Source organism: Rousettus aegyptiacus, unplaced genomic scaffold (assembly GCF_014176215.1).
Source record: "Rousettus aegyptiacus isolate mRouAeg1 unplaced genomic scaffold, mRouAeg1.p scaffold_m13_p_16, whole genome shotgun sequence".
Taxonomy (NCBI): domain Eukaryota; kingdom Metazoa; phylum Chordata; class Mammalia; order Chiroptera; family Pteropodidae; genus Rousettus; species Rousettus aegyptiacus.
The window spans coordinates 42,371,796-42,384,418 of NW_023416291.1; the positions used below are offsets into that span (position 1 = coordinate 42,371,796).

At 46.2% G+C, this 12,623-nt stretch overlaps 1 protein-coding gene across 12 annotated transcripts in view; it reads left to right on the plus strand.

The window, feature by feature from the left end:
- The window catches only part of GATAD2A (GATA zinc finger domain containing 2A), an 88,586-nt gene that overhangs the window by 52,144 nt on the left and 23,819 nt on the right, over nucleotides 1-12,623 (plus strand). For 6 of the 12 annotated variants that reach the window (XM_016132340.2, XM_016132335.2, XM_036233934.1 and 3 more), the window contains one exon: nucleotides 1,911-2,179. In XM_016132340.2, coding sequence (XP_015987826.1) covers nucleotides 1,917-2,179 — 263 coding nt within the window. In that variant the 5' untranslated portion in view covers nucleotides 1,911-1,916. Of the gene's footprint in view, nucleotides 1-1,312; nucleotides 1,420-1,910; nucleotides 2,180-12,623 lie in introns of those variants that run through there. The other 6 variants (XM_016132343.2, XM_016132339.2, XM_016132338.2 and 3 more) reach the window with 3 other exon arrangements.

A 12,623-nucleotide genomic window follows, 5' to 3' on the forward strand; every position in this document is an offset into this window, starting at 1 on the left:
CAGAATTGCTCCTCTTATTCAATTTCCTAAATGTTTGAGGAGCTCCTGTTTCAGGCTGTGCCCAAAGGAAAGATGACCCACCCCTCCCACAATGGTAGATACTCAAAGCAGTGACTCATCTGTAGTCTCACAAAGTAGAGCAGGATGGGTAGACCTAGTGAGCAGGCTGGCCGGGTTTGTTGGACAAAGAAACCATGGAACTTTAGGTTAAGAGGCATGTGGGAGCATCCCTAGCTTCCCTGTGGGGCAGTGAGGAGACGACAGGGAGGTAGATGAGGGGATGGAAAGCAGAGGGATGGGGTTGTATGGGGCTGGCCGGGGTACATGACAGGTGCAGGCCGGGATGCCAGGGAGTTGGGGGAAGATGGAGGTGAGGTCCTAGCCTATGGCCCCATCCTCCATCAGAATGGGTGGGGAGTACCCCAAGGGTGATGTGGCCACAGGGCGACCTGCTCAGTTCGACCCTTTTGGGCTGTCTGTAGGAGCAGATGTCAGTGCCACACTGGCTTAACATGTCTGCAGAGAGGCCACTCTGCCTCCTGCACCAGGAGCAAGAAGCAGCTGTCTCTTCCTTCCTTTCAGTCTAAGCCCACAGCAGGGCCAGTTGGGACAGGGCCTCCTTTAAGGAGGTTGCGAGTGAGTTAGCTCAGTAGCGTGTCCCATATATGATGACATGGCCCCTTCATTGTTTTGTGTTGCTTCCCAGAGTGTTCACTGATGAGGAAACTGAGGCACTGGATGTCCTGCCTGCGTGGACACAGGGCAGGGAGGTCTTGAGTGTAGGCATGTCATAGGTATGAGTTGGGGCTCTCTGAGGGGCTCACATGGTGAGCTGGTCCTCGGGCCCCGTGTTGGTGGACATGACTGCTGACTGTCTTGAGGAGACCTGGCACTTTGGGAATTCTACTAGTGCCTGGCAGCTAAATTCCTTTCTGTCCCCTGGTGAACTCTTAACAGTCTCATTTCTGGTGTCCTGCCCTGTTGGGACATTGAGGCTGGGCTTGGAATGGCCCCTTTAAGAGTGCGTGCCCATGTCCTAGACTCTGTTGTGGAATGCCTGCAGCCTCCCTGCAGACAGACTTCACCGCCTGTCCTCTTCTGTCTCCTGTCTCTGTGAGGGTTAACAGCACTTCAGCTTGTTGTCTGGAACCGGTTTAGACTGGTTTTCTGGAAAGTGCTTTGTCTCTCAGACTGAATCCTGGGAAGGGTCATGTGGAACCCAGTGATATCATGGGATCAAAAACTGACTCAGCTGTTTTTTTTTTCTTCTTCTTCTTTTTTTTTTTTTAAATCAAGATATGTGTGTGCTGCAGGTACAGGGCTCTGACATGGTGACAGGCCAAACCTCACCTTATTCAGAGTTTACCTCACTGGCAGTCAAAGGGTTAACCGTAACCCTCCACTCTTCACCCCCCTGAGGTGAGCAGAGAGTGAGGAGGCCGCCCTCACTGAAGGAGAGAAGGGTCAACCCAAGTTAGTGCAGTACAGGGCTGGACCCAGGCAGTGACCGTGTTCCTGGGATATTGTGGTCCCCCTTTCTGGATACCAGACACCTCCCGTTCAGTGTAGGTGCTCAGAATCCCATAGGCAGGACAGGGTTTTCCTCTATTTGCTTTGAGTCTGGAGCACCGAAAAGTCCCCTTTCTTCTGATGAATGGACACCTGCCATTGTCCCTGTCCAGGTCTCTGAGGCCTCGGCTCCCCAGATGCTCTGCTGCTTCCGTCCAGGCCTTACCTAGGGCAGTGAAGAAATGTCCTAGATGTGTTTTTTGGGCCCAGCGTTTGTCGTAGTTAACTTCTGCCATTGTCACGTGGTGGGAAAAATACTCCAGGCTGACACTTGGAAAAGTTTCTAAGAAGGTAATAACTCCATTGTGCCAAGTTTAAATGTGTTTTCTCCTTCTCCAAAGTTCAGAATGACCGAAGAAGCATGCCGGACACGGAGTCAGAAACGAGCACTTGAACAGGATCCAGCGGAAGATGATGTGGAGAGCAAGAAAATAAAAATGGAGAGAGGATTGTTGGCTTCAGATTTAAACACTGATGGAGACATGAGAGTGATCCCCGAGCCAGGAGGAGGTCCAACCCAAGGGTTGCTGAGGGGGGCAGAGGTGACAGCCATTGGCAGAGGTGAAGGGCAGGCAGGCGACGGGCCTGTGGACATGCGCACCTCACACAGGTGAGTGAGGAGGGCCGGGCACTGGGATAGGCCCAGGTGTGAGGAGGTGGGTTCCAGGCTGCCCCTTCCCCACCCTGGCCTGCGGGAAGCAGCTTTTGGTGGGTTATCATGTAGGTGGCTTTGGGCCTAGCCTTAGCGTCATTGTGCCCTCCTGGCCGAGAGACCTCCCTTCTGGGACTGGCATGTGGTGTGGGTCTCATAGGAGGGAGAGTGGAAGCCTCTGTCAGCAGGTCTTTGCTAAACTTTTACCTCCTATCTTTCCAGCTTGGTGCTTGTAGGAAAACTTGAGTTTTTCATCTTGTCATGCCTTCTTGCTTTTCACTTCTGTGGCTTAGGAAGTCAAAGATGCTATGCTCTACCTGGGTCACTTGGCTGGGGGCAGAGTTTGGAGTCCAGCCCCGAGTACTTCTCACATGTGTCACCACTCCTTATGAGCAGCGCATCTCAGAGTAGGGGCCACTCCACTCGGGTCTTCTGTGGTATGCTCTTATTACTTCAAGAGTAGCTTTCCTGACCTTCAGCTTTTGTGAGGCTCTTAAGAAAAAAACTCGAAAGAAATAAGACTCAATGTAGCACCCTATTTTTTTCACTTAGAAATCTTCTTTTCTCCTTATAAAGAGAAATTCAGGTCTAGCTTTTGCTCTTGCTGTCAACCCTCCCCTCTGAGTTCTGCTGAGAGCCGTTCTCTCCAGAATGTTCACACCCAGATGTCCCATAAGCCAGACCATCCCATCCTAGGCATGCAGGTGTGGCCATGTCCTCCCAGCTAGCCCCACAGCCTCTCCGTGGTCCATACCTCACTGCCTCTCTTTCAGACTCCCTCCATGTCTATTTGCCCAGGTTAGGGTAGTCAGCAGGAGGTGCAAAGCTGGAGAAACTTGGGGGCTTTTTTCCTTCCTATAAGTGTTTATTGACCACCACCCCCAGAGGGGCCCCAGCCAGCAGTCTTTGTGTTAAATCCATTTTGGAACCCAGACTATTGGCATCCTAAGGACTTCAGCAATTGCCTGGCCTGGTGTTGCTCAGCATTAAAAATTCTTACCTCCTTGTCTATGGCCATGCCACCCTGAACAAGCCAGATCCCATCTGATCTAGGAAGCTAAGCAGGGATTGCAAGCTGACAAGGTCCTTGCAATCTGTAAGATCAACCAAGGGTTGCCTTGCCTTAAAAAAAAAAAAAAAAAAAAAAAAAAAAATTCTTACTTCCTCGAGATAAACGGGAATAGCTAACTCCCTCCTACTGTAAAAGCATCTTACTCTAGGGATAGATGGGTAGTGTGTGCTTTGTGTTTCTGCTACCCAGAAAGGCCTCTTCTGTCTGGTTCTGCTTTCCACAGATTCTGTTCTAAAGCCAGAGGCCTCTTTTAAAGTTCCAGAAATAAAATTGTAAGTCCACATCTCCTTTTCCTCTCTCTAACTTGGTCCTCAACACCATCTCAGATGGGTGAGGATAAGGAGGAGCTTGTGTTTGTGGAGATCTGCTGGGTCCCTTGCATTCCTGGGCTCCTGGTGTACATTTTTTCTTGTAATCATCATGTTCCCCTACAGGACAGGACAGTGAATTGTGAGGGAGAGGTTAAGTACTGAAGGATCTCAGAGCTGGAACTCAAACTCATATTGTTCTATTACCAAAGCCTGGGCTGTGTTTGGCCTCTGGCCTTCTTGGTCCTAGATTTTCCTCACTGTGACCATTGGCTTCCAACCCAAGGGCATAGCACTTAGATGATGTAACGTTTCCTGAAGTTGATGAGGTTTTATGACACATAAAGGACACAAGGGAACAGGGGATAACGATTATCCTAGGCACACAGGGCAGGGGTCTTCCTGAACGACCAGACACACCCTTGGGCATCATAAAGCAGTGTGAGTACGGAAGGAGCCTGGCTTTGTAGGCCAGCACGCAGAGTCAGGTCAGATCACATTTCCTGATTGATCTTGGGCAGATGATCTTTGCCTGTGCTGCTTCATTTGTAAAATGGGCAATAATCTCTCCCTTGCAGGTTGATGGGTGATAGATGTGTACCTAGAATCAGCCCTAGTGCACGACATGTTGTGAAGGAAAGAAGTGTTGGTGACAAGTGCCCTGTAGTCTTAAGCTTCACTCAAAATAAAATGTCACATGTCTCCCTGAGTTCCCACGCAGAATGAAGAAGTACAGTTGTGAGTTTTGACAGAATCATAGGATCAAGTCCGGCCAGAGCCATTCTAAAACTGTTACTTGTTCTGGAGTAAGTGGCCACAATTTTTCTGTTGGAGGTGGGCAGTCTTTGGATCCTTGTTTAGAGTGTTTGGCTTGAGATGACATCCCTTGGAAACCTATACACATACGTGCGCACGCACACACACACACACACACACTCTCTCTCTCTCACTCACTCTGTCACTGTCATTCACTCCCACACTCTCTTGACCCTTGAACAACATGGGAGTTAGGGGTTCCATTCCCATGTGCAGCCGAAAATCTGCAAATAACTTTAGATACCTCAAAAACTTAATTGTCCCTTGGTATACATGGAGGATTGCTTTCAGGACCTCTTGGAGAAACCAAAATGTGAGGATATTCAAATCTACTCTATAAAATGGAATAAATCAATGTGTGTAGTCAGCCTTCCACAACTGTGGATTGAAAATAGTAGTTATTTATTTTTTTAAATCTGCATATAAGTGGGCCCACACAGTTCAAATTTATGTTGTTCAGGGGTCACGTGTGTGTGTGTGTGTGTGTGTGTGTGTGTGTGTGTGTGTGTGTGTGTTGTAGTAGTAGTAGTAGTAGTAGTAGTAGTAGTAGTGGTGGTGGTGGTGATATGGTTGCTCCATTGCTTTCCCAGGTTGGTGCAAAACCCCTATAGGGCAGATGAAAAGGTATAGCTGTATCTAGCCACAGCTTAGGTTGGCAGAAGCTCTTTGACTTCAGGTTTGCTGAGTCTTACAAGACTAACATGCCAATTATAGATCATTAGGCCAAGAGAATATCCTTTTTGTTCTTTAATTGAGGTATAGCATACATAATGAAAAGTATACTTTTCAGAAGCTGAATTTATCCTGTAGCTCAAGCAAGAAACAGAACATTATTAGTACCCCTCCTGCCCACTCATTACTACCCTCCAAGGATAACTACTTTCTTGATTTGAACAGCACAGATTAGTTTTTCTTGTTTTTGCACATTAAGTAAATGGAATTATGTAGTTTGTACCCTTTGATTTCATTCAGTGTAGTGTTTGTGGGTTTTATCCATGTTGTTGAGTGTAGCAGTAGTAATTCATTTTCACTGCTATGTAGCATTCTTTTTCTAGAATTTCTATTCGGCTCTTTTTCACAAGTGCCTCTTTTTCTTTCATGCTAGTTTACTCTTGTGACCCAATTTGAGTGTATTGAATAGAGGGAGTTTCTGGTGGCTTCTAGCAGAGAGAATTTCCTTTTTCCTTAAGGAAGTGGCTGGTGAATTGAAATCACCAAGATAGTTTTTTTTTGGGGGGGGGGTTACGCTATATTGGAGCGATTTGGAGCATGCAGAAGCAGCTGAAGGGGTAGGATCAGTTCTCTCCTCCATTTCTCTTTGGTATTTTTTCTGACTTAGTCTTCCAATGTATGTGTGTTTTAGTTTAAAATAAATCAAGACTGGAGGGCATCTTCTAGCAATGATTGAAGGAGGAGAGAATGTCATATCCTTTCCCCAGAGAAATAACTATAAAGCAGGACAGAATTGACACAAAAAATGAACTGCTTCAGCAATCTGAAAGTTCATTAGAGGCATACGACAATCCGAGAAGTGTTTGTGCTTAAGAAACTGCTGAACTTCAGGGAAGAACAATGAGAATCTGTGGCTTTGCTTGGGGCTCTTCCCATGCCCTCTCCCTAGCTCTGTTGGTAGGGGAGTTGTGCCTGGCTGGTGCAGGCTGTGAGGGTGCAAGGGTGAGAAGGTGATCACTCAGTTTAGGGTGATGAGCAGCAGCCCTGCCCATGGCCTTATTGGTTGAAGTGACAGTCTTAGAGATAGGCAAGTAGGGAGAGAACGTGGCTCTCTTAGCCCACGATTGTAGTCATAGTTGGGGCAAGACAAAAGCTATTTGAAGAAATAATGGCCAAAAATGTATTTGAGGAGAATCTCATCCAAGAAGCTCAACAAACCTCAAGTAGCATAAACACAGAGAGCTCTATACCTAGGCACATTATTGTCAAACCGTTGCAAATGAAAGAAAAAGAAAATCTTGACAGTAGTAAGAGAAAAATGACTCCTTACATACAAGGAATATTAATATAATAACAGCAGACTTCTCACCTGAGACAATGGAAACCAAAAAGGAATTGAATGACATGCAAAGTATGTACTTAAGAAAACTGTCAACCCATAATTCTATATGCAGCAAAACTGTCCATGAGAAATGAAAGATGAAAAAGACATTTTCAGATAAAGACTGAGGGAATCTGTTGTTGGCAGACCTACCAGTTCTTCAGGCTAAAGGAAATGACATTTTGGTAACAACGTAGGTTGCAGGGAGAAATAAAGAGCACTGGTAACGGTAAAAATATAAGGCTAATGTAAAAAGACTCCCCTCACCCCTTTCTTCTTACTTAAAAGACAACATTGCATAAAGCGGTAACTGTAACACTGGACAGAATTTACAAAAACAATTGTTTCAGCTTTCTGGACATTGACCAAAAAAAATATATAACACATATATGTATGTATGTATGTATGTATGTGTATGAGAAATATATGGGACAGAAATTATACAAAACAAGAGAAATGAAATGGAGCTGTATTGGAGTAAAGTTTCTGCATTTTACCAGGATCAAGTTAGTATTAATCTGAAGTAGATTGTGATAGGTTAATAAGATGTTTATTGTAATCTCTAGAGCAATTATTAAAAAATAATTTTAAAATACAGTTAAAAACCATCAGATCAACAGAAGAATTTAGTGGCACACTAAAAAGTATTTAACACAAAAGAAGGCAGTCAGTGAGGAACAGGAATAAAAAAGAAGGAAGACCTATAGAAAACAAGTAGCAAAATGACAGATGTAAATCCAGCTACATTCCTCATTGCATTAAATGTAAATGTTCTAAACACTCCAATGAAAAGGCAGAAATTAGACGAGATCAAAACGTAGGATTCAGCTTAATTATCTGTTGTCTATAAGAGTTACCCTTACATCTTTAGGTAAAGGATGGGGAAAAATAAACTATAAGTAATCTTAAGAAAAAGCTAGAATGACTGTATTATATCAGATAGACTTTAAGACAATATTACTAGAGCCAAAGAGGGATATTTTATAACAATACATCAGGAAGACATAATAGTTATAAATGTATATCCACCTCACAACAGAATCCCAAAATACCTGAGGCATAGCTGATAGGACTGGTAGTAGAAATAGACAATTTATCAGTTACAATTAAAGATTCAGTACTCCACCATCAATAATTGGTAGAGCAACTAATCAGAAAATCAGCAAGGTTCCAGAAGACCTGAAGAACATTGTCAACCCATTTGATTAGGGGGCCATCTATAGAACACGCCACCTGGGAACTGCAAAATACACCATCTCACAAGCACATGGAACATTATCCAAAGTAGACTATGTGCTAGGCCATAAAACAATTGCCTCAAGATAGCTGTAATGAAAAAATAACAAGTGTTGGTGAGGATTTGGAGAAATGAGCTCTTATGTATGGTGGGAATGTAAAACAGTATAAACAGTTTGGCAATTTGTTACAAATTTAGACATGAACTTACACATCAGCAGTCTATCCAAGGAATGTACCCAAGAGAAATGAAAACATGTCCACACAAAGGCAGGTTCATGGGCATCCATAGCAACATGATTCTTAATAGCTAAAAAGTGGAAGCAGTTCACATATCCCTGTGCTGTGTCCTTATGATAATGAAAAGAACCAACTGTTGATACAGTGCTACAGCATAGGTGAATTGGAGGCTCCTCATGCCAAGGGAGAAGCACCTGACCCAGAGATCGGCTGTGTGTTGTAGTATTTAATCCACAGGGAGTAACCAAAAAAGCAAATGGTGCAGAGATGGAGAGAAATCAGTGGCTGCCAGGGACAGGGTAGGGGTGGGTGGTAGCAGTGATTAACAGCTCATGGGCACTTTCGGGGTGATGGAAGTGTTCTAAAATTGGATTGTGGTGATCGTTGCACAACTCTAAACTTACTAAAAATCATTGAATTGTACTCTTATAATGGATGAATTTTGTGGTATGTAAATTATACCTTAATGTGGATTTAAAAAAAAAATGTTAAAATAGTTTGGTTTCTGTTCTGACATCCATAAGTGTGCTCACAGGAAAAAAAAAATCTACAGAGGTGGAAGTTGTGAGCCTGTTGGTCTTGCGAGGCTAACCCAAAGGTCATGGGGCACATGCTGTCCTCCCCCACCCCACCCCAAGTTGGAACCATTAGATGAGGCTAGAGCAGGCAGTGAACACTGTTGGGTTCTCTGTTTTGTTTCTTTGGGAAGTAGTTTCTACTCCTTCACTTTCCTATGGAAGAGAGTCTCTTTCTGTCACAAATTGCTGATATTCATTAATAATCTGGGCCACACACAGGTAAGAACAACCCTGCCCCCCTGGACCCCGCTCCCCTTGGGTAGAGGAGCATTTAACTCAGTAGAACATGAGCTGCTTCTCCAGAGGTTCTACACTTTAAAGGTAAGGGCTGGGTCTCTTGTCACCCATGGCCTGTGTGGGGTGTTAGGTCCATGAACAGTCACCTATGTTTCACTGAAAACATATCTGAATATGCCTTGGATTGTCGGCAGGCTAGGACCAGGCTTGCTCTGTAACAGGCACTGTGCTGATCCTTGAGGACAGAAATGATAGCATGCTAAATGATCATGCTACTGTCTGGCATACCTTATTATGAAGGAAAGTGCAGAGGTCTTGGGGAGACTGTTGAAGGGTATGGCTCAAGTGGGGTGGAAGACATTGGAGATGCCTGAGTAGACATCTCTACTTCCTCATTTTACCTGAGAGGAAACACAGGCAGGGCTGAGACAGACTAGAAGCCCCGTTTCCTCTTCTTAACAGTCTGCCATGTGGCCCTCGGGTGTGGCACAGGTGTCCTGGTTACTGCCTGTTCTGGCTTCCGTTGGGGTGTATCTTCCTCTCTCCCCTGCCCACATTGCATTATGTGTATCATTAGTTGTGGGATGGAGTTTCACTTGGGACCAAGGGCTTACTTCGTGCACAGTGTGGATGGGAGGGGCTCCTGTCTTCACCGAGGGGCCCTTGGCTTACTGGAAGCTGGCAATAGCATCCTGAGCCATTAGAGATGTTATTGGCTTTAGTGTTTCTGGCTTTCCACCTCTCTGGGCAAGCACTTGGAAGCACTGACAGACTGTATCATGTACCAAAAGTACCGTTTATTGGGCTTGCAAAACAGGACCCCTTTGTTGAAGTCGGTGTCCTTAATTACGGAATCACTGCCTCGTTTTTCTTTTGAGATTTGGAATTTACCAAGGGGATAGTGGGAGATGACACATCTGTATAGAAACCAGTCACCTTTTCTGTGCCCAGGGATCTCATCAGCCAATTACATGGAATTAAGACAGAGCTTGGCTGCCTGCAGTGGTGTCTGTGGGCACATCATCCATGTTCACATTACCACCCAAGTCCTCTTTCAAAGTCCTCTTTTCAAATAACATGATAGTGCAGCCACCTGTTTATAACATGGGGATGTATGGAAGTGAGGTTATAGGAAAAGGTTCACATCACCAAAGTTTTCCAATGACTATGTAGCTAGAGTTCTTGTTGTTCAGGCAACGCTCTTTACAACGGCCTGGGAGAGAAAATATAAAACACCAACACCAGAGCTGCCTGCTCTAGCAGGAAGTAATGCCAGTGCCTATTGCGTGAGCTTCTCCTGGTTCGGTTTACACACAGGCATCCATCTAGGTAGTCCAAAGCCTTAGCTGGATACAGAACTTTGTCATCGCTTGAGAAAGTTCCCTCAAGCCCTTCATGTTTCCTGCCCTCCCTGACTGGGTACACTCTCCCACTCTTCTCAGACTTCCTCGGAATGGAGTCATGCAGTTTGAGCTTGGTGTGGTCTGGCTTCTCTTACTCTGTGTGCTTTGAGATTCATCCCTGTTATGCATATCAGCATTTTGCTGAGGGACTCCTGTGTGGATATGCACAGTTATCCACTTACCTATCCACAGACACCCAGCTGGGTAAGCATGATTGCTGTGATCATTCCTGAAGTCTTTACGTGAACATTGGTCCTCATTTTTCTTGGTAACACCAATGGGTCGAATTTCAGGGTGACAGGATAAGTGTGTGTTTAATTGTTTTAAAGAAACTACTAGACCTCTTCCCCAAAGTGTCCAGGCCATTTTACTCTTGTAGGTGTTGGGGCTGGCCACTTCATTCTCACTTGATATTGTCAGTTTTTACCATTTTAGCCAGTGGCTCTCCAGAGAGGTCTGGGTCCAGGTCCTGGCCTGCTTGTATGACCATCAGTCTTTTCCTTGGTGACAGAAGGATGATCGTTGCTGCGCCTGGCTGCTTGCCTGGTGATGGGTGGGGGTCTTCTCCTGCTATGTGCAAACCTGCACACCCCCTCCCCCCAATTCTCAGGACCATGCCCCACTGCAGCTGTGCCTGCTTGCCAGCCAGCTGTCTGCTGGAATGTGTATCCTTGAATGAGCTGGGTGAATGTGACACAGCTGTGGGCATTATGGTTCAGAAAAGGGCTCCGGTTCTCATAGATGGGTAGGTATGGGTGTGGCCCTCACCCTGGCTCTCCTGCAGTCTTCCTCACAGGGATTGATCCCCCTTTCTTGTGTGAGAGCTTTGGAAGTCCTGCAGCCAGAAGCTCTTCCTTCTTTGTGACCATTACTTCCCTGAGTAGGGGCTCTGGCACTCTACGAGAGGCTCCTCAGAGCCCAGCCCCTCCCCAGCACCTGTTGTGGGCTGGCCACTGCCTTTCACTTTTAATTCTCTGTCTGCTGCTGGGCAACTTCCAGGAGAGCCCGGGCAGTCTCAAGGAGCGGCTCCATTAGTTCCAACTGGAAATCTTAGCCTGCTTGGGTTTCTTAGCGTGTTCAGCGTGTGGGAACCAAGAGGTACGTTCCTTTGGAAATCAGTTCCTGGTTCCGTGCGCCCTTGCCTACCTCAACTGCCGCCTCCAGACCTCCATGGCCTCTCTGTCTCCTCCTCATTCTGTGCCTCTCTCCTTCCCTGTTGGCTCCTTATCCCAGTTCTCTCTCTATCCACCTGCCTTTATTCTGGACTATATCTTATTCCAGGTTTAAAATAATTGAAATTTGAGGGGCTCATCTGTACTTCTAAAAGTCATTAGATTATTTTAGGGTATCAGGGTGATAGACTCTGGGTGCCCTGTTTATCACTCCAAAAGTGACCCAGTTCACAGTGGGGATGGCGTGAGCCTGCCTGGTGACAGGTAAGGAGCTCCATCATGTCACCACCTCCCTGTTAGGCCTTAATGGCATCATCCTCTGGCAATGGAAGGGATAATTTCTCACTGGGCAGTGCAAGTCTTCTGGGGATGTCCTGTGTGGCGGCCTCTGTGCATGGTCATCAAGGTAAGCATTATAAGTGCTCATCCTTCAGCTGTAAGGAACTTTTCACACATGTGAGTTAAGCAGGTTTGAAGGTCATTTTGAAACTATTTGATACAATGATGCAGTGCAATTTCTGATACCTTCTCACAGAGCACATATTCCTGTTAGTGCTTTGCTTTTCAGGTATTGACAGGCTCACCATATAAACTGGGACCCTGGCTGCTGTTGCAGGTCATTTTATGCCAGGGAGCCCTCTGACCAGCCCTCTGCTGTGCTGGTTGAGAGCAGTTGTACCAAAACCATAAGCACCCCAGGAGGTGGGAGTGGTGAGTGTACTGGCCGGAGCATTGGGGCTGAGGGATATCACCCTGTCTCACAGCCGCCTAACTTGGTGAAGAAGCAGAATGAAGGGGTCTGTGCGTAGAACTGGTAGAAACAGGAGCGAATTCCTGTGAACCCCCAAGGGTGTGTATAATCTCAGGTGGGATTAGCAGGGGTCACGTCAGGAGAGGAACATTTTCTTAGTTATCACAATGTGCCCTGGAGGAGAAGTCCCGTTTGCAGGAGATTTCCGAGGTTTTTCTCTGAAGATGAGCATGTGAATCATAGTTGTGAGCCTGCGAGGGGGCAGCAGGTGGTGGGAAAAGAACAAGGGTAGCTGGCAGCCTGATTCCATTCACCCGCATGTTGCCCGGATAGTTCGTCCCACCCTTGGAGCCCACCGTCTTTTCTGGAGCGAGGCTGGTCTTTCTTGAACCTCAGAAGCTCTCAGTGCCACCCAGTAAGGTTTGTCACAGTGTCAGTGGGAGGGATCCAAGGGACTCAATGTGTGTCCAAGAATGAGGGAGAGGAGAGCAAGTGGATGGGCACAGGCCCCTGTGGGAGGAAGGCAGGCGAAACAG